The following is a 25014-nucleotide window of genomic DNA, read 5'->3' as shown; positions in this document are numbered from 1 at the left end:
TGACAATTCGACAAAGTGCCAAATCCACTAAATGCATGGACGAAAGGAAAAGCAGCTACACAAGGACCAAACGCATTTGATATGTCACTTGTAAGAAGCCATCAAAAGTCGTTATTTTTTCCATAACCTATCCGCAATTTGTTCTACCTAATTTTGCGATTGCTGCAATTCTTGATACTATTACATCTGTGTCAGTACTACCTAAAATAACATTTTACAACACTTTTCATAATCATGCTGAACATGGACAAACATTCGTGTATCTGTTTCTTCATATATAAACAACTGTCAACTGTTTTAAATTACGGTTTTTCATCAAAAGAAAACACTGTAATTACGCTTTTTCCTCAATTAAAACTGTACAAAAAAATTACCGAATAATTGTTCCGATATCGTAAGTGACAAGATAAACCACGAGATTCCAATCTTTTTTGCATTTACAAGTCCTTGCTATTGCGCAATATTGTACTATAGCGCCATTATATATGCAATAGTGCCAGATTACAATAAGTCATTCATGTAAATGATGACCTTATTGCAAATTTTCTTCGAAATTCCAAAACATTCAATTTCGGGAAATAGTTGCAAAACCATTTTTTTTGTTACAAGCTCAACCTCTTATCACAACAAGCGATATTGTGAGCTGCTCTTTCGCCGGTTTACATAGTTTGAGAACTGACCACACATTTCAAGAAGAACAAGAGAGTTAATTGGTGCACGCGCCAAATTTTTGGGCCGGAAATATGGAGAGTTTTTGGTGTAAAAAAGTTTAAAGTATTATATAAACACTCAATATTGAGATGTCTTTAATACTCAATTACCAAAACTGGTCCAATCCAATTAGTTTATTTATAAGATATAACTTAATTGCGCAGTTGATGAAATCGAATATCTTGTAAGTGCGGTGATGAAATGGGATATCATCTAATTCATTTCCAAGACTTGATTTTGAAACTCGTCACTATCAAAGCATGCGCGTAGCTACGTTTACGTCAAAACGCCCGGGCGTACACTTGAATTGGGTAAAAAAAATATTTTCATCTAATTAAAAATGAATTTTCAATCTTCTAAGTCTTTCTTCAATGGCATGTTATTGCAAATAAAAATGACGAAAATTAGTATCATATTATATATTTGTTCATTTTCTGTCAAAGTCTAAATCTACAGTGAATTCTTTTTACTCACTTTCCTTAATTTTTTTTAAGCAATTCATTATGTGCTAAGATTCGATATGTGGTTTGCATTTTTTGTCGAGCTATTGACATTTATGTCGCGAAAGCTAGACATTTCGGTCCTAAATTTCGTCGGCGGTGTCAATAATATAACTATATGTACATGTAGGTTCATTACGTGGTACGTGGTTAAAGTTTGAAGATACCAATAACTTTGTCAAACCTTCGTAAAATTTTACGGTAGCTGGACAAAAACTGTTTATGGTCAAACGAGTATTGAGAGCAAAATGAATAAATTATATATGATGAGTTCTGTATTTTATGAATAAAAGGAATTTCTATTTGCATCAGTTTACAATCTTGGGTTAAAATTTGTTACATATCAATTATTTTTTTAAACCTTCGTCGAATTTAATTAAACTTTCTTGAAGGTTTTTTTTCAGTCATGGTTAATTTCTGTATCAAATTTGTTTTCGTTCATTTTTGAGTTTTATACTGACAAGCAATGGCCTGGTCACCGTTTAATAACATATTGCACAAGGAGGAAAGCTTTCAATACTTTCTTTTATTGAAATGAGCTGAGAGGGCATGGTATTCTAGCATATAATTTATTTTTTTCAAGAAAATGATTATAACAATGTTTCTTGAATAATTCAACATGACGACATTTTTTTAATTTTGAGTGAGAAATTATTGCATACCTTGGTTGCAGAATAATTTATTTATTAATGAAATGCACATTTATACCACTAGGTGTTGAAGGCATATATAACTTTGTGACAATACTATTAGTTACATAGTGTGCTAGTGACCTAATACGGTATATATATGGGTCAGTAAATTCCATATGGGGTGAGAGCGAAGCTCGAATCCCCATATGGAATTTACTGACCCCATATATACCGTATTACGTCACTAGCACACTATGTAACGAATTTATCTTACCGACTATCTTAACGTGTAAATTTTAGACTAGTGACCTATCGAAACGAACAAGTCTTCAATAAGTAAGCAATAACATGATTAAGAAACTACTTCCATTGATCCTACAAAAACAGATGCCAACAATGACAACTTGTTGGATTTAAATGTGTTTTATGAATTTATTTCAATCTTAATCATCAATTTCTTTGTCTTTGGAATATAAAGGGACGTAACTCCACTACTAACCGTGTATTGAATAAGCCCCGCCTCCCTACTAACCTAATATTAAATATACACGGTTTCCACGAGGACGGTTTTAACCAATAACATGCCTAGAAATGTATAGGAGGTAAGATAAAATACACAATGGAAAAATTAGCATATTAAACATCATATATAAAATTATATAAAGTGGTAACAGTAATATGGGGACGAAGTCCCCAATTACGGTAGAAAAATCAATAAAAAAAAAAAAAAAAAAAATCGGGAAAATTTCCCGAAATTTTTCATTCTACTAATGAACTCAAAATCGTTAACTCTTTTTTTCAGATCTACTTCCTGTTCCGGTTTTCCCCGCATTTGCGCAGATATCTGTCTTGTTTGCATGAGACTTTGAAAAAAAAGTTATATTTATCAGTCTAGTAAAATATAAGATTGGATCTCAATACAAATTCAATTTGAATAAATGTTTGATATGAAAAAAACGTTACCTGATGAAAGCGTTTCTTTTGTTTACATCTAATATGACGTCATAACTTGAAGAACGTCACAGCTAATTCCCTAACAACAGAACCAAAATCGGGAACGTTTACGGTATTTCGGTTTCTTTTATCAACTTAATTGTATTAAAAAAAATACATACAGACTTCGCCCCCATTCACAGGTTATGCCTGCCTCATATTAATTATATGGGGACGAAGTCCCCAATTACGGTAGAAAAATCAATAAAAAAAAAAAAAATTTCCTGAATTTTTCATTTCACTAGTGAACTCAAAATCGTTAACTTTTTTTTCATCAGATCTACTTCCTGTTCCGGTTTTCCCCGCATTTGCGCAGATATCTGTCTTGTTTGCATGAGACTTTGATTTTTTTTTATATTTATCAGTCTAGTAAAATATAAGATTGGAACTCAATACAAATTCAATTTAATAATTGTTTGATATGGAAAAAAACCGTTACCTGATGAAAGAATTTTTGTTTTGTTTACATCGAATATGACGTCATGATAACTTAAAGAACGTCACAGCTAAATCCCTAACAACAGAACCAAAATCGGGAACATTACGTACGGTATTTCGGTTTCTTTTAGTTAACATGTTTGAATTAAAAAAAATAAACATACAGACTTCGTCCCCATTCACAGGTTATGCCTGCCTCATATTAGTTACATGCAGGCATTGTGTCCATCCCCTCAGTGCAAATGACTTTTAATGAACGGAACAGTAAGCTGCATAATATCAGATGAAGATAGAATTAATTGTAATCTATCTGCTTCAGACAATTTAAAGTATTCTGGACATGTATTATTTATATCTTTTTCAAGCTGATTACGTAAAGATTTATTAAATTTACATTTTAAGAAAAAGCGGGTTTCATCTTCAAACTCATTTATATGGGGACGAAGTCCCCAATAACAGTAGAAAATTCAATAAAAAAAAAAATTCGGGAAAATTTCCCGAATTTTTCATTGTACTAATGAACTCAAAATCGTTCAATTTTTTTTATGTCATGTTTTGAAATCCCGGACCTGCGCAGAAATGTACAATATACTTCCTTTTTCCGGTCTCGTTTGTATGAAACTTTGAGTAAAATATATATTTATCAGTCTAGTATAAAATAGGAAGAAACGCGCAATACCAATTTCATTTTTAATAATTCCTTGATATGAAAAAACGTTACCTGATAATAGCGTTTCTTTGTTTACATTGCATATGACGTCATAATTTAAATAACGTCACAACTAAAATCCTTAACAACAGAACCAAAATCGGAAACGTTACGGTATTTCCGTTTCTTTTTTTTTGACAAATAATTTTAAAAAAGTTACAAAAAAATAATTCATACAGACTTCGTCCCCATTTACAGGTAATGCCTGCCTCATATTATTACAATGTTTACATATTCTATTTTCTCTTCAAGTTGAATCATTTATATCTACCCCACTCTATTTCCAAGAAATGGTCACTTACTTGCATTTTACATAATAATTTTCAAATTTCAAAACTATTTTTAGAAATGTATTTGTCTATTTCATATTTTGTCTTTATTTTACTGTACAAGAACATTTTACTGGTTTCATTAGTTAATTTAAATTTTTCAAATAAATTATTTTCAAAGCTATCTTTTAGTTCTTTTTTAATATTTTTTGAGAACGAACTCTTCTCTTGTTTATAGTTTATATCCTGTTTTTTATGTATGTCTAATTTATTTGTATGGGCTATATTTTCTACATATGAGAACCAAGAAAATGTACCGTTTGTGCTAAGCCATTGAGATAAACAGAAAGATATAATAAAAGGTTATTTTCATCACTGGAAATTCTTGCTAAGTACTTCAATGATTGTACTTTAATAAAGACATCTATAAAATTTTTATATATGGGATACTGAGCTAGTTCTGCTCTTGCAGCTATATTGACAGATTGTTTACTGAATAATGAAAAGATTTTTTTTATAAAAAAAAATGTATTCGGTCTTGGAACAGATCGTAAGTTGGGGTGTTGCACGTCATTGATATTCAGCAACTTTGTTTATGTGTGCATAAATTTTCAGTATATTTTTGTATATACATGAGAACAATTGATTATTAGACTAAATAATAAATAATAAAAGTCTTGTGCCAGTCAGGGCATTGGTCACGATACTAGTGTTACCCTTTTCCATGATGCAAGAATTGTCTCCCTTTATCGACCTTTTCCACTTCCCGTCCAAATGTAAGGCATACGAAAAACAAATTTCTTTTAAAAATCTATGTCAATCTGCTATTTTTTGTGATCATGATGCGTGTTAAACCTAAGTTAATTGTATAAAGACTGATTAACTATCAAGTAGATGTATATATATGAACTCACAAGGATTTAATAATCTTGTGTCGAAGTTGTGAGAGGCAAATGTCAAACGCTGAGATATATTTGGTAACCGTGAAGGGTTATGCTGAAAAATGATTGGGGTTCCAGTTTTATAAGTCATTTTCCATCTGTGACTGATGGGTTCCCTTAATATATATAGTAGATACTTTACCAGCCGTAAGTTACGAAGTGGTTGAGCTCTCGGAAGTTTTGCGCCCCATCCTGGGTTTGTATCAGCACCGTCACTCATGTTTCAAAGCAGAACTAAATTCTTACAATTCACCAGTATGGGATATCCAATTTGCAGGTATACTATCCCGATTAATTTCGAAGTGGTTTCCATTCCTTTTAAATATACAATTCCTTGGCACAACCCAGTCTTCTTTGTTATAATTTATAGACTTACATTTACATGATGTACTTTGTGATGGTATCAGGTCCGTTCACGACCAATACACTTTCGCACCCTACATGTTCGCACCTCACACATTCACACCCAATTTAAAATCGAGTTAACTTCCAGTTGAATAATTAGAAAATCATGATTGTTTTAAATTGCTGTATTCTGTAGGTGTCGCTGTTGACACTGGATTGTCTCCCTTGTAATTATTCAAGTCTCGCGTGTATATATATTTCACTCTGGTAAACAACTCGCTTGTACTTTAAAATATATACTATATATATAATTATAGTCCCAGATTACTCTGACGTCCCACGGCTGTTTTGCCAGACAAGCTGGGGCCGTCAGAGCTCGTCCCATATCAAAGAGTGCAGAACTCCAGATTAGCTGCGTATTTGCGTGATCACGCAATACAAATAATAAAAAACCCAATGCAATTACCCATTGCAGGGTTCAATAACCCAATTATATTCCAAAACCATGAGTTCTCAACCCTTTTATTGGCTACCATTTGCGTTATTTACCCTTAACTGTTTACAGTCGTCGCGTAAACTATTTTTATAATATTTATAATTGGAAATTTCCTTTCGTTCTAAAAATAGATCCCTGCATCAAGTAGCTGAAATGGGTCCCTGTTAGAGTTTTTCGTTGCTCAATAGGTACACGTGTTTTTGAAAACATTTCGATCTTCTCGGGGTTTATCCAATTAGCGTGTGTCATAAAGTCATATTTTTTTAGCATTGCTCGGGATTAATCATAACATACCAGAGATGCAAACAGTTTTTTTTTCCTGTCAGACAATGGGGCCTACAGGGTACCAAGTTTTGCCAGACCCATATTTTCACTCAAAAATCAAATGAAATTATGCTATTGAACAAACGTTAATTTTGATTTTGTTGATATTATTATTATTTTAAAATAACCTGTGATTCATAACAATTATAGTTTATTGACCCACTTACAAATTTTATCGGCCATGACATATTTCCTGAACTTATCAACTATGCTTAATAGACCTCCTTCCTAGAGAGCGAATTTCTAAAACAAAGAACATGACGGAAATACGGAGAATTGTTCGGGACGAGATGGACAAGGTACAAAAGACTATTACTGGGCGGAAATACTGGTTCACGGAGTTAGAAAATGCGGGGGAACAGGACATTTACTTTTATTAAAGATGATCGCAATTTTATAAACAAAATACTCTGCCGGGGCCGACAGGGATTTCAGTTTTGGCGGACCCAAGCGGACTTAAATATTGCCGGCCATCAGGTCCTGCACAGCTACGAGTTTTGCCGGACCTGCATAAATTCTGCCCCTTAGGTCCGACGGGTCTGACGATTAGTTGCATCTCTGACATACATTGAATTAAAACAAAAGTTAATGTCCGGTAAAAATATTGAATAGAAGCATGTTTTCTGCTTCTTTTGAAAAGCTTAGGGAAAGTTATGATAATAACAAGACTCATCCAGTGTTTTAAGGGTAACGTCCATCGAACACACGTGTGTGTGTACGTACCTTAACGAGAACATTGCTAATAAAAGCAGGGTTTCCTCAAAAACGAAATCAGTTGGAAAGATGAAAGGCCAAATCAATTATGACATGATAAAGCATCATCAGAAACCAAAAGTTTTAATAAAAGACAACTAACCCAGATTTATGAAAATTGGAATAAAACAAAAACATTCAAGTATAATTATATACTATTTTATTTTTCATTTTACGGTTAATTAATGAATACACACACAGGCACTGGTCTCAGAATTTATTGTATAAAGGCATAAGACGAGTGCCTGCGAATACACATATCCGTTTTTTTTACAGTTTATATGAGAAAATACAAAACTGGCAGAAGGTTTGAAACGGAACACAAATTAAACCTACAATTGCTTCTCAGTCAATAAACCAAATAAAACAGCTAGCAAATAACCCTAAACCAAATAAAACAGCTAAACAAAGAAAGAAACATATTTATATTCAATATTGTGTTGATGAAAAAACCCAATACATTAAGGAGCTTGGTGGTGAAAAACCCAATTTGATATTAACATGAGGGGTGAATTGGAATTTATAATGCAATTAAAAAACTTTATCACCCAATTATATAAGAAAATGGTGGGTAAAAAACCCAATTTGTGAATTCTTATCTGGAGCTCTGAAAGTGGATATTTGCCCACCCTAAATAGATGCGCTGCTTCGTCGCTTCTGGTGCCAATTGAGGGCCTTGGAATTATATAAATCGGGCATCAATCTGTTCATTTTTCATTTATCTCTTTATTTATGTAAGTTTCACCTACCTACCAATCTTTATTTTTACCATATTTTAAGAGTTTTCACAGAGACCCATTGATTTATGCATTTTGACTTTCATTTTCAAACATTATCATGTGACCACGAGAAAACAGTGCAAATGACCATAATGTAAACACCTCGTTCATTTACGATGCAAGTTATCTAAATGTCTGAGAGCTTCCAATTGTTATCGTGGTCGGAACTAAATGCTTAATACCGATCTCCTGTAAAGGAGGTGAAAAATTGTGGTTGGCTTCTAAATGTTAAACATCGATCTCCTATTAAGGAGATGAAAAAATATAAATATTTGCATATTTGAGTCTCGAGGCCACAAACTCTCTCGTAACTTGACATCCATTTGAAAGTGAAAGTCAAAATGCAGAAATCGATGGGTCTCTGTGAAAACTGTTAAAATATGGAAAAATAAAGGTTGGCAGGTAGGTGAAACTTACATAAATGAAAAATGAACAGATTGATGCCCGATTTATATAATTCCAAGGCCCCCAATTGGCACCAGAAGCGACGAAGTAGCCCATCTATTTTGGATGGGCAAATATCCACTTTTTGATATGGGACGAGCTCTGACATCCCTGGGCCCAGCTTGTCTGGCAAAACAGCCGTTGGACGTCTGAGTAATCTCGGACTAATATAAATACTGCATGTATTTAGCTTCGTATGAGAAATTGAGTAAAACATTGAAAATTTTAAATGAAAAACACGAAAGATAATTGTTTGATCTGAAACAATTAACTGACAAAAAAGTATAGCAATACACTAACCAAAAATGATTAAAATTTAATATTTATTCCACCCAAAAAAATTCCTGTTGTCAGAATCTCTATTTAGAAACAATGATTAAAAATATTTTAACAATACACTATCCAAAACATGATTAATATTTATTCAACACAAAAAACATGTCTCACTTTATTTTGAGACAATAACAACAAATATACTAAAAGGAATACACTTGCCAAAACTTGGTTATAAAGTTATTAAACACAAAACCAATAAAAATTGGGGGCGAACGTGTAGGGTGCGAAAGTGAAACTCAAAGGGTGCGAACATGAAAGGGCGCGAACGGACCCGGATTTGTTTGTGATGTGTGTTTTTGAATAAACATGCTGTCTAGTTGTATATCCCATAATTTGAAAAAAAATTGGGACCATTTTATGCAGAAACTGATAATTTTTCGAACATTTTTCCTTGTATGCATGTGTACTAGAATCCGACACTTGCTAGATTTTGTTAAATTTCATGATATGAACCAATATATATATTGCTGACAGTATTTTATTGTTTTCTCTAACTAACACCATTCAATATTAAGAAATATTTGATTTAAAAATTTCACACCCAATCTTATATTTGACATCTCAAAAACCATAAAAGGAAGGTTGGGTTTGATTTTGGGAGTTTTGGTCCCAACAGGTTTTTAGGAATAAGGGGCCCAAAGGGTCAAAAATTTAATAATTGGGGTTCTTTGATATGCCAGATCTAACTGTGTATGTAGATTCTTAATTTTTGGTCCCGTTTTCCAATTGGTCTACATTAAGGTCCAAAGGGTCCAAAATTAAACTTAGTTTGATTTTAACAAAAATTGAATCCTTGGTATGCTGAATCTAAAAATGTACTTAGATTTTTGATTATTGGCCCAGTTTTCAAGTTGGTCCAAATCGGGGTCCAAAATTAAACTTTGTTTGATTTCATCAAAAATTTAATAATTGGGGTTCTTTGCAATTGATATGCCAAATCTAACTGTGTATGTACATTGTAGATTCTTAATTTTTAGTCCCGTTTTCAAATTGGTCTACATTAAATACCAAAGGGTCCAAAATTAAACTAAGTTTGATTTTAATAAAAATTTAATTCTTTGGCTTTTTTGATATGCTGAATTTAATCATGTACATGTACTTGGGGATTTTGATTATGGGCCCAGTTTTCAAGTTGGTTCAAATCAGGATACAAAATTATTATATTAAGTATTGTGCAATAGCAAGAAATTTTCAATTGCGCAGTATTCAGCAATAGCAAGAAATCTTCAATTGCACAGTATTGTGCAATAGCAAAAAATGTTCAATTGCACAGTATTGTGCAATAGCAAGAAATCTTCAATTGCACAGTATTGTGCAATAGCAAATATTTTCAATTGCACAGTATTGCGCAATAGCAAGAAATATCGAATTGCACAATATTGTGCAATAGAAAGAAATTTTCAATTGATTGGAGTTATCTTTCTTTGTCTAGAATAGTAGTTGAATCAACTTAAATCATTGTTTTATACAATGCACAATGTATATTCACTTTTAGTTTTACTACCAACTGATAAATTAAAACACTCTTTACCATTCAGTGATAACAAGCACTTTTTGTTACATTTTAATATTTTATGATGTATTTAAATGAGTAGTTATTGTTGCAAACTCCATTAGAAATTTGAATTGAGATCAGTTTTGAAAAAAGGGAAAGGGGGATGTGAAAAAAAAAATGGTGGGGGGGGGGTTAATTTTTCTCATTTCAGATTTCATTAATAAAAAGAAAATTTCTTCAAACATTTTTTTGAGAGGATTAATATTCAACAGCATAGTGATTGCTCAAAGACAAAAAAAATATTTTAAGTTCATTAGACCACATTCATTCTGTGTCCAAAACCTATGCTGTGTCAACTATTTAATCACAATCCAAATTTAGAGCTGAATCCAGCTTGAATGTTGTGTCCGTACTAGCCCAAACCGTTCAGGGTTCAACCTCTGCGGTCGTTTAAAGCTGCGCCCTGCAGAGCATCTGGTTTGGGGTTAAAACATTAAAGGTTCCTAAAAATCTGGAGGCCTGCAAGATGACTTAATTTGTTTAAAATTGGTATGAACGAATACTGTTACATGTACATGTACATTTTTGTAATGCAGTACAAGCTAATGTTTTTTTGTCACATAGATATATTATAATGACATTTTTGTCCAGAATCTGTATTGTACCTTTGATATTTGTTCACTTACATTGTAGATACATGAAATTAACTGAAAATTGTAAATCAATACATTTTCTTTAGAAACAATAGCTTGTGCTGCATTACAACTTGCAGTATTAAACATGCTGTTTTCACTTTTATGCAGGCAAAGTTTTGATGTTTATGCAGTGTCCTATATTTTGACTTTAGTAGAACCTTTATCATTAAAGAGGATTTAAAGCCAGTTGTTTGTGTCATGATGGTATTACATGTACATGTATGAACAGGTTCAGGACAACCTGCCAAATGGGGAAGTATAAAGTCCGAGATTACCCTGATGTGGAATGGAATGGCTGTTTTGCCAGACAAGCTGGGGCTGTGGGACCAGCTTGTCTGGCAAAACAGCCCTCAGACAGAGTAATCTCGGACTAGGAACTTATACATGTAAATGTACATGTATGAGTATACATGTAAATGTACATGTATGAGTATACATGTAAATGTACATGTATGAGTAACAATCACTCATCTGAGTATTTGGTAGTACTAAAGAAACATAATTTTCATGAATAGCTCATCTTTATCTACTTAGAAGTTACAAGTCTATGAAAAATTTGAAAAATTGACAATTTTCAAGGCCACTTTCAGTGTAGAAACCCATATTAAAAATGAGATTAAGAATAAGTTGATTTATAATATGAAGTGGTCTTCTCAAACATCTCTCTCAACTTTGTATTTTGTAGAGATCAGAAAGGGGAAGATCATTCAAAATGGTAAGTATCTAATACTTAAGGCATTATCTATTGTCATGAGCTCCCTTTTGATTTTTAAATTTAAGATTTTACTTTTCCAAGTTGAATTTTTATGCTCCCGCTATAGCAGAGGGGGCATGAAGTTTTACCCTAGTCTGTCTGTACGCCCCAAAGTTGGTGTCTGTTCTCTAACTTTAGTTTGCCTCTCCAAATGTTATGAAACTAATACACAATGCTCATTATCACTAAATACAGATTATGTTTGAATTTATGTGTAGTCACTTACCGTTTAAGAGTTATGCCCCTTTACAAATCGAAAAATTTAGCATTTCTGTTCTCTAACTAAATATTCCCTCAACCAAATGTTATGAAACTTGTACACAATGTCTGATTATTATGTGTTTTACTACAATATACAGATCAAGTTTGAATTTAGGTGCTGTCACTTGTACTGTTCTAGAGTTATATAAAAAAGAAGATGTGGTATGATTGCCAATTCAATGAGACAACTGTCCACAAGAGACCAAAATGACAGACATTAACAACTATAGGTCACCGTACGGCCTTCAACAATGTGCAAAGCCCATACCGCATAGTCGGCTATAAAAGGCCCCGATATGACAATGTAAAATAATTCAAACGAGAAAACTAACGGCCTTATTTATATAGTAAAATGAATGAAAAACAAATATGTAACTCATATAAACAAACGACAACCACTGAATTACAGGCTCCTGACTTGGAACAGGCACATACATAAATAATGTGGCAGGATTAAACATGTTAGCGGGATCCAAACCCTTCACCTGGGACAGTCGTACAACATAAGAACGAACTATAAAAAACAGTTGAAAATTAACTCATCAGATGGACAAAAATACAAGTGAACTTGGCTGGGTACTTGTACATCCCGACAACAAAAAGACGCAATGAACAGATCTGAGAGTACTCACAGTTATCTGACAGCTAGTTCAAAGCCACTTACAACTAATAAAAAAATCATGCATCAAATACTAAATTATGCCCTTTTCAAATGGAAAAATTTCAAAAATACATGTATCAATCAAGAATATAAAAAAAAAATTGGAGTTATCTTCCTTTGTCCATAATTACAGTTGATTCCAGTCTGCACCAAAAACTTTTTCAACTACTAGTCCGAAGACCAATATTTTGACATTTTTCTTATTGGGCAAAACAAAATTTTGCAAAAACTTACTAGTCTGAATGAAATTGTACTAGTCTGGGGCATCGGACTAGTGGCTAACCTTGCAGACTGGATTCAACTGCAATCAATGCTTTTTAGCTCCAAGTGAGCTTTTCTCATCACTTGGCGTCCATCGTCATTAACTTTTAGAAAAATCTTCTCCCCTGAAACTTCTTGGCCAAATTTAACCAAACTTGGCCACAATTATCATTGGGGTATCTAGTTTAAAAAAAGGTGTCCAGTAACCCGGCCAACCAACCAAGATGGCCACCATGGCTAAAAATAGAACATAGAGGTAAAATGTAGATTTTGGCTTATAACTCTGAAACCAAAGCATTTAGAGCAAATCTGACATGGGGGTAAAATTGGTCAAGATCTATCTATCTGCCCAGAAATTTTCAGATGAATTGGACGTTAGGTTGCTACCCCTGAATTGGTAATTTTAAGGAAATTTTGCTGTTTTAATACGACCGCAAAATTATGCGGTCATATATTGGTATCACGTCGTCAGCAGCGTCTTTACAAGACGAATGGTTTCCGGATAATAACTTTAGTTAATTAGTATAAGTAAATAGAAATCAATAAAATCTTAACACAATGTTAATAACCACAAAAGAAAGGTTGGGATTGATTTTTGGGGGCTATGGTCCAATTGGATAATTTAGGGAAAAGGGGCCCAAAACATACATTTATCTAGTTTCAGGATAATAAGTTGTATATAAGTATTGCAGTTTAAGTATTTCAATTGCTCTGAAATTGTACCACAATGTTCATACCATTAAGTAGAAGGTTGGGATTAATTTTAAGTGTTATGGGGGCCTTGGGGCACACTAATTCCTAGACTGTGTGCCCCATAACCCTTAAAATTAATCCCAACCTTCTACTTAATGGTATGAACATTGTGGTACAATTTCAGAGCAATTGAAATACTTATACTGTAAGAAATTCGAATTGAGATTAATTTTGAAATAAGGGAAAGGGGTAGGTGAAAAAAAAGGGTGGTAAAATTTTTCTCATTTCAGATTTCAGAAATGTAAAAGAAAATTTCGTCAAATATTTGTTTTGAGGCGACATATATTCAACAGCATAGTGTATTGCTCAAAAGCAAAAAAAAATGTTAAGCTTATTAGACCACATTCATTCTGTGTCAGAAACCTATGCTGTGTCAACTATTTAATCACAATCCAACTTCAGATCTATATCAAGCTTGAATGTAGTGTCCATACTTGCCCCAACTGTTCAGTAATGCATATAATTTTTTTCGCAAGAGAATTCTATAATATGTCCACATTTAGAAGAATTTGTTTGTTTTCTAGTTGTTGCTTCCAGTAAACAATTCACCCATATGTTTTCAGTATGCAGCGAACTAGAAAACGAATTCTTTTTAATTTGGACATATAGAATTCTATGCATAAGTTTTATTATAAAAACTAGATTTGAAGTTTCATGACTGTCCACTGAACATAGAAATTTATAGTTGGCATCTTTGTACTATGGACACATTCTTATGATCTGTGCTTTTATAATCACACTGATATTGTTTGCCTTAAATACCATACAAATTTTGGCTTTTTCCCCTAGAGAAAATTCCTAATAATGAATTACTAAAATAAATGGCATAAAATTCCAAGTTTTACTTTTTTCTCAAACAGTGATTGAATCGGTAGTAATGCATGTAAATTTTGTATGCATGGTATTGTTTAAATATTATGAAAGCACTAGTACTTATGAGATCCGGGTTTCTGATTAAAATCATCAAGTCATTTGTAACACATGGTTTTCAATGTATTAAGTACATTCATTGTTTCCATTTCTATGTATATATGTATCTCATGTACTTGATCAATCAACTAAAGACTTATAAATATCAAAAACAGTTTGAACCATTTGATTAACTTAAATCAACAAGAGTAACATTCATAGTCCGTGGAGGAAAATGTATAAAACTGTTGCAAATTGATCATTAGATCAAAGTAACCCAGAACAAGATGTTTCCTATGATCAGTGAACCATAACAGAAAGCAATAAAGGTTTTACTCTGTTTAAGGATTTAATTTTATTTTTAGCCTAAGCAGATTATGGAAATCAAAGACTTCCTGCTAACAGCCAGGAGAAAGGATGCTAAATGTAAGTTAATCTGGGTTGTTATAGAAGTGGAAGATTAAACATTAGCAAAGCTAGTTTCTATTCTGTACACAGGTGGTTTTGGCACTTACCGGTAAATCATTTTGGGGCCCTTTATAGCTTGCTGGTCACTGTAAGCCAATGCTTTGTGTTTAAGGCTTTACTTGCCTATAACATTTAGATTTTCACACATTGTGACGTGGATGTAGAGTTGTCTCATTGGCCCTCATACCACATCTTATTTATATAAACAAATTCATTGGATCGTTCATATGCCAGAGGGTTGCTTATTTTTAATCAGATATTGATTTGGGTATGGACAGTAGCACATGAGTTAAATACCAGTGTGGCAATGGGGTCCGCTATTGCTTGCAATGGCAAATCTAGTTCTTCTTTTTATAACATTGTCAAATGGCTGTCGTTGTCATCATCCGAAGAAATTTAGTTTCCGGACAATAATATGGTACAAGTAATTAGAAACTCAAGGATTTTGACCACAAATGGAAGGTTTGGATTGGTTTTGGAGGTTATGGTCCAAACAGTTTAGGAATAAGGGCCCCAAATAAGCAAGTTTTTAGTTTCCTGAGAATAAGTTGAATAACTTGTGGAATGGTGTATGGATCTCTCTGAAATTATACCACAAAGGTTGGATAGAATTGGCTTTTGGGATTATGGCTCAAACCAAGGGTGTCCTGGTTAATGGACAATTACAAAACACTATTTAAAAGCAGTGTAATGGAGGTAATTCAAACAAAACATTGTTCAGTGCTTCACACAAAATGTACTTCGGTCAACACTTTTACACCCCATGGCCAATGAAGTAACATAAAAAGCATTAAATTTTAAATAAAACAGTGACAGGATGTAAAAGGGGGAGGTAAAAAAAAATGGTGGGGGAGGGGTGTCAATTCGCAACAGCATAGTGTATTGCACAAAAGCAAAAAAATTTATAATTTCAAATCACATGACTAGTTCAAGTTCTTTGACTGCAGTTATTCTGTGTCAACAACCTATTATGTGTCAAATATTTAATCACAACCAAATTCAGACCTGTATCAAGTGCGAATATTGTGTATATTTTTGCCCAAACTGTTCAGGGTTGGAACTCCTCTGTCATATCCAGCTGTGCTCGGCAAAACAATTTTTTTTTATACGACCGCAAAAATTGAAAATTTTTTGGTCGTATATTGGTATCACGTTGGCGTCGTCGTCGTACGAAGACATTTGGTTTTCATACTATAACTTTAGTTAAAGTAAATAGAAATCAATGAAATTTGAACACGAGGTTAATGACCATAAAAGGAAGGTTGGGATTGATTTTTAGGAGTTTTGGTCCCAACAGTTTAGGAATTAGGGACCAAAAAGGGCCCAAATAAGCATTTTTCTTGGTTTTTGCACAATAACTTTAGTATAAGTAAACAGAAATCTATGAAATTTTAACATAAGGTTTATGACCATAAAAGGAAGGTTGGGATTGATTTTGGGAGTTTTGGTCCCAACAGTTTAGGAATTAGGGGCCAAAAGGGTCCAAAATTAAACTTTGTTTGATTTCATCAAAAAATGAATTATTGGGGTTCTTTGATATGCCAAATCTAACCGTGTATTTAGATTCTTAATTTTTGGTCCTGTTTTCAAATTGGTCTACATTAAGGTCCAAAGGGTCCAAAATTAAACTTAGTTTGATTTTAACAAAAATTGAATTCATGGGGTTCTTTGATATGCTGATTGTTAACATGTACTTAAGATTTTTGATTATGGGCCCAGTTTTCAAGTTGGTCCAAATCGGGGTCCAAAATTAAACTATGTTTGATTTCAACAAAAATTGAATATATATCTCAATATGCTGAATTTAACCATGTATTTAGATTTTTAATATTTGGGCTCGGTTATCAAATTGGTCCACATTGAGGTCTAAAGGGTCTAAAATTGAACATTATTCGATTTCATCAAAATTTGAATTCTTAGGGATCCATGTATTTAGATTTTGGATATTGGACCATAATAGGTAAATGTCCAATTTAAAATTTTTAAGTTTTTAAGAGCAAGTTCTTAGACCACATTCATTCTGTGTCAGAAACCTATGTTGTATCAACTATTTAATCATAATCCAAATTCAGATCTGTATCAAGCTTAAATGTTGTGTCCATACTTGCCCCAACTGTTCAGGGTTCGACCTATGCGGTCGTATAAAGCTGCGCCCTGCGGAGCATCTTTTTCATCTTCATGCACTAAAAATTGTCAGCATGCCATGATCAACAGTCAAAAATTTCATTCAACTTATATTAGTTAATGACCTTGAATGTTTTTTATACGACTGCAAAAATTTTAATTTTTCGTCGAATATTGCTATCACGTTGGCGTCGTCCGAATACTTTTAGTTTTCGCACTCTAACTTTAGTAAAAGTGAATAGAAATCTATGAAATTTTAACACAAGGTTTATAACAACAAAAGAAAGGTTGGGATTGATTTTGGGAGTTTGGTCCCAAAATTTTAGGAATTAGGGGCCAAAAAGGGCCCAATTAAGCATTTTCTTGGTTTTCGCACCATAACTTTAGTTTAAGTAAATAGAAATCTATGAAATTTTGACACAAGGTTTATGACCCCAAAAGGAAGGTTGGGATCGATTTTGGGAGTTTTAGTTCAAACAGTTTAGGAATTAGGGGCCAAAAAAGGGCCCAAATAAGCATTATTCTTGGTTTTCTCACAATAACTTTAGTATAAGTAAATAGAAATCTTTGAAATTTAAACACAAGGTTTATGACCATAAAAGGAAGGTTGGGTTTGATTTTGGGAGTTTTGGTCCCAACAGGTTTTTAGGAATAAGGGGTCGAAAGGGTCCAAAATTGAACTTTGTTTGATTTCATCAAAAATTGAATAATTGGGGTTCTTTGATATGCCGGATCTAAATGTGTATGTAGATTCTTAATTTTTGGTCCCGTTTTCCAATTGGTCTACATTAAGGTCCAAAGGGTCCAAAATTAAACTTAGTTTGATTTTAACAAAAATTGAATCCTTGGGGTTCTTTGATATGCTGAATCTAAAAATGTACTTAGATTTTTGATTATTGGCCCAGTTTTCAAGTTGGTCCAAATCGGGGTCAAAAATTAAACTTTGTTTGATTTCATCAAAAATTGAATAATTGGGGTTCTTTGATATGCCAAATCTAACCGTGTATGTAGATTATTAATTTTTAGTTGGTCTACATTAAATACCAAAGGGTCCAAAATAAAACTAAGTTTGATTTTAATAAAAATTTAATTCTTTGGCTTTTTTGATATGCTGAATTTAATCATGTCCTTAGATTTTTTATTATGGGCCCAGTTTTCAAGTTGGTTCAAATCAGGATCCAAAATTATTATATTAAGTATTGTGCAATAGCAAGAAATTTTCAATTGCACAGTATTCAGCAATAGCAAGAAATCTTCAATTGCACAGTATTGTGCAATAGCAAAAAATGTTCAATTGCACAGTATTGTGCAATAGCAAGAAGTCTTCAACTGCACAGTATTGTGCAATAGCAAATATTTTTAATTGCACAGTATTGTGCAATAGCAAGAAATTTTCAATTGATTGGAGTTATCTTTCTTTGTCCAGAATAGTAGTTGAATAAACTTAAATCATTGTTTTATACAACGCACAATGTATATTCACTTTTACTACCAACTGATAAATTAAAACACTCTTTACCATTCAGTGATAACAAGCACTTTTTGTTACATTTTAATATTTTATGATGTATTTAAATGAGTAGTTATTGTTGCAAACTCCATTAGAAATTTGAATTGAGATCAGTTTTGAAAAAAGGGAAAGGGGGATGTGAAAAAAAAATGGTGCGGGGGGGGGGGGTTAATTTTTCTCATTTCAGATTTCATTAATAAAAAGAAAATTTCTTCAAACATTTTTTTGAGAGGATTAATATTCAACAGCATAGTGATTGCTCAAAGACAAAAAAAATATTTTAAGTTCATTAGACCACATTCATTCTGTGTCCAAAACCTATGCTGTGTCAACTATTTAATCACAATCCAAATTTAGAGCTGAATCCAGCTTGAATGTTGTGTCCATACTTGCCCCAACCGTTCAGGGTTCAACCTATGTGGTCGTATAAAGCTGCACCCTGCGGAGCATCTGGTTTTTATTTATTAATTTTTTGTTGAGCCTGCAACGTTTTTCGCAGAAAGCTTGCAAATATAGGGAAAGTGATCTGGAGGCGGTGTCATCAACTAACTTCTTAAAAGCTTAATATTTTATAAGGTGAAAGACCTGGATGATTCATACTTTGTATATAAATGCCTCTTGTTAGGAAGTTTCCGTCTGTCACATGTCCATTGTCCTTGACATCATTTTCATTGTTCAGTAGCTAATTGGAAAAAAAATTGTTATTTTTTGTAATGTAAATTTTTCTCTTATTATGAGTAATAGGATAAATATATTTGGTATGTGCATGCCCCATCAGACAGTTTTCACTTGACCTTAACCTCATTTCATGGATCAGTGTACATGTACAAGGTTAAGTTTTGGTGGTCAAGTCCATATCTCAATAATTTTTCTACTTTCAGGATAATAACTTGCGTATAAGTATTTCAATTGCTTTGAAATTGTACCACAATGTCTAATACCACAAGTAAAACGTTTGTATTCACTTTTGGGGTTATGATGCCAACAGTTTAGGGGCCAAAAACAAGCATTTTTCTAGTTTCTGGACAATAACTTGTGTGTAAGTGTATGGATCTCTCTGACATTGTACCACAAGGTTCCAAATCACAAAAGGAAGGACTGGAAAGAGTTTGGGGATAATTGCCAATTTCATGCAGGAATTGGGGGCCAAAAACAAGCATTTTTCCAGTTTCCAGACAATTCTGTAACTTGTGTTAAGTGTATGGAACTCTCTGAAATTATACTACAAGGTTTCATACTACTAAGGAAAGGCTGGGATAGAGTATGGGGTAATTGCTTAAGGTAACACGATACCGAATGACGTTACGCCACGAGTTATCGTTCCTGACGTTATCGAATAACGTTCACACATATAAGCCAATGCAGCGGGTTTTGTGTGACATTTTTAACGGTAACTTTCCCTAGATGCTGAGTGCTGAGAGTTTTGATGCAATACGGTTATTTGACATAGATTGTTTTATCGTTTTCCGGCAATCATTCTGCTCATTGTTAATCTTTAAAAATTATTACTTTACTTTTTAAATATTCTGTTTCTTTGATATTTAAGCATCTGCACGCTTTATCTATATATTTTCTTATGCATAACAGACACAGTTTTATCACTTTATTTTTTTATTCTTGGTATAGATATATGAAGATGTTGTGTGAGTGCCAATGAGACAACTCTCCATCCAAATAACAATTTATAAAAGTAAACCTTGGTTTATTTTTGCAATAAGCACTTATTCATGATTCACGCCGTATCCCCATGAAATTTTGTTTTGAAAGTAGAAATCTAATTTATAGAAACTTAGGATTATGTGTGAAAAAAACGGGGAATTCTACAACTATTAATACGTTTTAAAAAGGTCATCAAAAATACGGCTCGGACAAAATGGAAATTTATTTGGATGAGAATACGGATATAATTAGGGGGAAAAGCACAACACAAGCAGACGTTGAAAATCATACAGAAAATAGTTTGTTTGTATGGAATGTAAAAAAGTGGTTATTTAGCCGAATAACTTTTCCTGTGTTCCATGTGTAAATAGTCTCCGAAATTCATTGGTCTGTACAGAGTAAATTCCATATAGTTTTGGAAATATTTAAAAATACAGTGCCAGCTTTGTAATCGTATAAACCAGGTCTACTCAGGACGGACAGCAACATCGGAATGAAGCATTAGAAAGTTAACGAAGGCTGAGAAATACATGGGCACTTGATTCGGCAGAAATAAAATAACAAAATTCAGGTTCCGTTACAGTCTGAATAAAGCCAGCCCCGAGTATCCACTAAGTTGATAGTTAGGACTGGCTGTAGTCAGACCGGTTCCGTGTTCCCTGATTCCGTTGTAATTTTTTTCTCGAAATTTACATGCAAACGACGGACTTTTTATTATTCAAACGGCAAGAGACTGTTAAAAAGCTAGATCCGTTGAAATCATTTAGATTTTATATTCGGGTTAATTTACGCTTGCATGGGTATTCAGTGTTTTTTTAGTTTTGAGTTGGAAATAATGTACATCTAATACAGGTTGAATTTCAAGCTGGAACTTTTAAATTTCGCAATTGTTTTACTTATATAGAATGCATATATGATCTCAAGATTTGTTATGTAAATATTTTTTCACAAACGACAGAATGTTGAAATTTGTGAAATTTTGCATACAGTTTGCTAACCCGAATAATTCAGTCCCTCCCCGTAATCGATCTCTGCTACTTACTTAGTAGTAAGCGGAATATAACGACTGAAATATTCGGGTTAACAGTTTGCAAGGTTTGTCCGACTTGCTGAGCAAACAAGTAACATATTTCATACACCACGCAGAGTACACTATACTACATGTATTGTATGTACCAAGTCAATAATATGACAGCTGTTTATCATTCTTTTGATGTTTTTCAGCTTTTGATTTCGTCATTTGATAAGGGATTTTTTCGTTTTGAATTTTTCTTGGAGTTTTGTTATTTTATTTTTTTGGAATGTGTATTTTATCAGGATCATTATTTTTCCTCATAATTTTCACAAATAACAGAATGTTTAATCTTTTTTGACTGATTCATCAAATGTGTCTTTTATAAACAACTGCTTTCAAAATTGTATTGTATCGTCCCGAACATGCATGAACTATTTGCCACTGAACGTTAAACAACCATCAAACCGAGCAATTTAAAAACTGTTAAATGAATCAATTTTTTTAAAATACTATATTTCTGCATCACGGGATGCAGTGATGATACCACCATTGTCTAATATGACGGAGTTAAAAATCAGTAATTCGGATGAATCTCACGTGAAATGTTTCATTTAATTTTCACGTAAACTTAACAAATCTGAAGGTATTTTTATGGTTTTAATCAAATTTTAGAACAAAGATATTATTTAAATAATATTATTTCAAATATTTACGTGAATTTAACGTGTACAAAATTCCGGTGATTTATGCATGAACTATTATCATAAGATTCACACGGAACCTGTTCTCGCAAGTTTCAAGTATATGCTCGTTTGATGTGAAAATCAGACGATATTAATATTAATTCATTTTAGTTAAATTCCATGTGCAGGACGAAATAAAATTATATCTGATTCAGTAGAATTTTATATTGCATTACTAGGAACTTTACGACCGTCGACAGGGGAAATGAAAATAAAATATACTCATTCAGATCCCGACACTTTTTTTTTTCTCCATTTCTCTGAGAAGGATAACGTTATATTCCGTACACCATAACGTCACATGTTTTTGGTCAAATTCCAGGCCTATCGATCAACTTTGAAGCCATTTATTTCAAAAACAAGGATGGTGACATATGCGTTTCTATACGTGTATGGATTCACTATGCAATCCTGGATATTATGTTAGTTTTTTGTTTTTCTCCGTATATAAGAAAATAGCCATCCATTCGAAAATTTAAAAAAGTAAGCCGAAAAAAAGGCATTTCCCCTATATACCTAAGTAAATTTGTCGCCAAAATTGACGTTTTCCTATGAAAATTACAAAAAAACAAAAATGGTGACCCCCATTTTTTATTACATATTCCGATGTAACTCGATTCAGAGTACACGTATGCCAAAAATTTTGGAAATTAGGAGATATGCCATTCGGTATCGTGTTACCTTAAAGGGGGGAAACAAAAACTTTGGGGGGTTCCAATTTTTTTTAAGGAGTTCAAATTTTTGAAAAGTTTCAAGAAAAAATCTTTAATTGCACAGTATTACGCAACAGATTTGTAAGATCTTGACATTTGTTTTGTGTCAAAAACCTATACTATGTCAAAAACTTGATCACAATCCAAATTCAGACCGTATCAAGCTTGAATATTGTGTCCAAATTTGCCCAAACTGTTCCGGGTTCAACCTCTGTGGTCATATCAGGCTGTGCTCAGCGAAGCATTTTATTCATTGTTAAGTTTGTTTCTTAGCAACTATAAGTAATAGGTCAACTATATTTAGTGTATTGAATGATTATAAGGTGTACATGTATTTCTGGCATGGTTCATCTGACCTTGACCTCATTTTGTATGGATCATGTTGAGTTTATGTGATAGTTGTAGTAAAGCTTTATATTTAGGACTTTCAACATAATATCAATGCTAAGTAATTTCAGCATGTGCACTTTTGTTTGCTTTTGCCAAAAGTTGTAGAAGATGGAAATGAGCCAATCTTAATTTTGAACATGGCCAAAGCTCAGCCATATATCTTCCTGTAATCTACTGTAATAAAATTTTATTCTTGCAATTTCTAAATAAGTATCAGAATACATGTAGATGCACATTGCAACTCTTTTATACTGTCAGGTTTACATTTTTCAGCTGTTAAAATCAAGAAGAACAAGGAGAATGTAAAATTCAAGGTCAGATGTAGCCGATATTTGTATACACTTGTCATCCAGGATAGAGAAAAGGCAGAAAAATTGAGACAGTCCTTACCTCCAGGTAATAAGGCATTTTACTATATATAGATACAAAATAGGCATAAGTATCCTGTATCCTAGTTCTATTGGACGTGAACAGATACATTTGAATAATTATTTATGTTACAGTTTACTTTGCAGTTCTGTTAAAATATTGTTGATTTTTTTTAAAAGTAGCAGAAAACTTGCTGATTTTTTTGGTTTCAGTTCTCTTGCTTTAGTTTGCCTCAACCAAATGATATAAAACTTATACACAATGCTAATAGATCAAGTTTTCAATACTGTTAAAATCAGGATAGCTGGCAGGTATGTTTTAAAGTGTATTAACAGCTTTGTGAAATTTAGGAAGTATTTAATACAACAGATATTTCAAGCTGCATTTCTCCATATTTTATAAATAATATAATAAAAATTATTTGATTTTCTATTTCTATTGTAGGTTTGGCTGTAAAAGATTTAAAGTGATTCAATAAAGGCTATGAAAAAAAGATGTCTTGTGCATATTATTTCATAATTTTCCAGAAAATGAACTGTATAATAATTTAGATAATTGCATCCAAACGGCAAATTCTGGTTTTGGGACAAATGCAATGTCTTTCCCAAATTTGGTATGATAATGGTATAAGTATGAAGAAGACTTCTATTTATCTTTAGGTCACTTTGTCAAAGTTAAGATCACAGCAGCTATTAAAATTTGTCAAATTTTGGTTTCAGATGCCATATCTTCGCTAAACTTGAGTTTGAAAAATATTGGGTTAGTAGGTACAAGTTCAAGGTCACAGTGCCAATAAGAAGATTGAAATTTAACACGACTGCAAAAAAATTAAGGTCGTATATGGCTATCACATTGTGGTCTGAACACTGGTTTCTGGACAATAACTTAAGTTTAAGTGTATGGATTTCAATGAAATTTAGACTAAAGGGCCAATACCACAAAAGGAAGGTTCAGATTGTTTTTAGGGGTAATGGTTACTTGTATAGGAATACGGAGCCAAACCATAGCAAGCATTTTTTCTAGTTTCAGGACAATAAATTGCTCAATCCATTCAGAAGTCTATACACAATGCTGATCACTAAAAACACAGACCTAGTTTGAAATGTGGCATCACTTTTGCCGTTCTAGAGTTATGACCCTTTACAAATTGAAAAATTGCTGATTTTTTTTGTTTCTGTTCCCTTTCTTTAGTTCACTGTAGTTCTGCAACCAGAGTTCATTTTTTAAAACTTTAATGGTCCGGAAGAACACACACCTAAATTATATATTTTGTGAAATTGAGGTCAAAGGTCAGACCTAAAAATACAACATTTCAACCACAAGGACAAAAAGGAGAAATATTCTGATATTTATTCAATAGAATGCTACAAAAACGATTCAATCATAAGCATATGGTATAAACGATGTTAAAACGACAAATTTGACTACTTATATGAAAAGCTGCCATTAAAAAATGGCGTTGATTTGGAACCTTCTGATTTTTTTCCATTTAAGACCTAGCAAAAGAAGAAGTGGCCTTAACCTTTTCACATCCATAAACTTTCATATTGTGTATAGTATTTCA

General features: G+C 32.8%; 1 protein-coding gene across 2 annotated transcripts; it reads left to right on the top strand.

The window, feature by feature from the left end:
- The first annotated feature begins 4980 nt into the window (after positions 1–4980).
- LOC143044711 (large ribosomal subunit protein eL38) lies at positions 4981–23945 on the top strand. Of its 2 annotated transcripts, none has more exons than XM_076216796.1 (5): positions 4981–5028; positions 11546–11575; positions 14825–14885; positions 23355–23477; positions 23895–23945. In XM_076216796.1, exons 2-5 carry the CDS (start codon positions 11573–11575, stop codon positions 23918–23920), a joined length of 213 nt encoding a protein of 70 aa, XP_076072911.1. In that variant the 5' UTR covers positions 4981–5028; positions 11546–11572; the 3' UTR covers positions 23921–23945. The 2 variants fall into 2 exon arrangements, with proteins under 2 accessions (XP_076072911.1, XP_076072910.1); XM_076216795.1 differs by lacking the exon at positions 4981–5028 and adding an exon at positions 5191–5229.
- The last annotated feature ends 1069 nt before the right edge of the window (positions 23946–25014 follow it).

Source organism: Mytilus galloprovincialis, chromosome 9 (genome assembly GCF_965363235.1).
Source record: "Mytilus galloprovincialis chromosome 9, xbMytGall1.hap1.1, whole genome shotgun sequence".
NCBI lineage: Eukaryota > Metazoa > Mollusca > Bivalvia > Mytilida > Mytilidae > Mytilus > Mytilus galloprovincialis.
The sequence above is the reverse complement of the archived record's forward strand: the minus strand, read 5'-3'. Positions and strand labels throughout refer to the sequence as shown.

What these genes read in the sequence shown, in the direction of transcription:
- LOC143044711 (XM_076216795.1), top strand. Translation starts at nt 5,206, where the DNA reads ATGTCAAACGCTGAGATATATTTG. An exon ending in CAAACGCTGAGATATATTTG is followed by an intron (nt 5,230 to 11,545) that starts GTAACCGTGAAG and finishes TGTATTTTGTAG; the next exon opens with AGATCAGAAAGGGGAAGATC. An exon ending in GAGACAGTCCTTACCTCCAG is followed by an intron (nt 23,478 to 23,894) that starts GTAATAAGGCAT and finishes TTTCTATTGTAG; the next exon opens with GTTTGGCTGTAAAAGATTTA.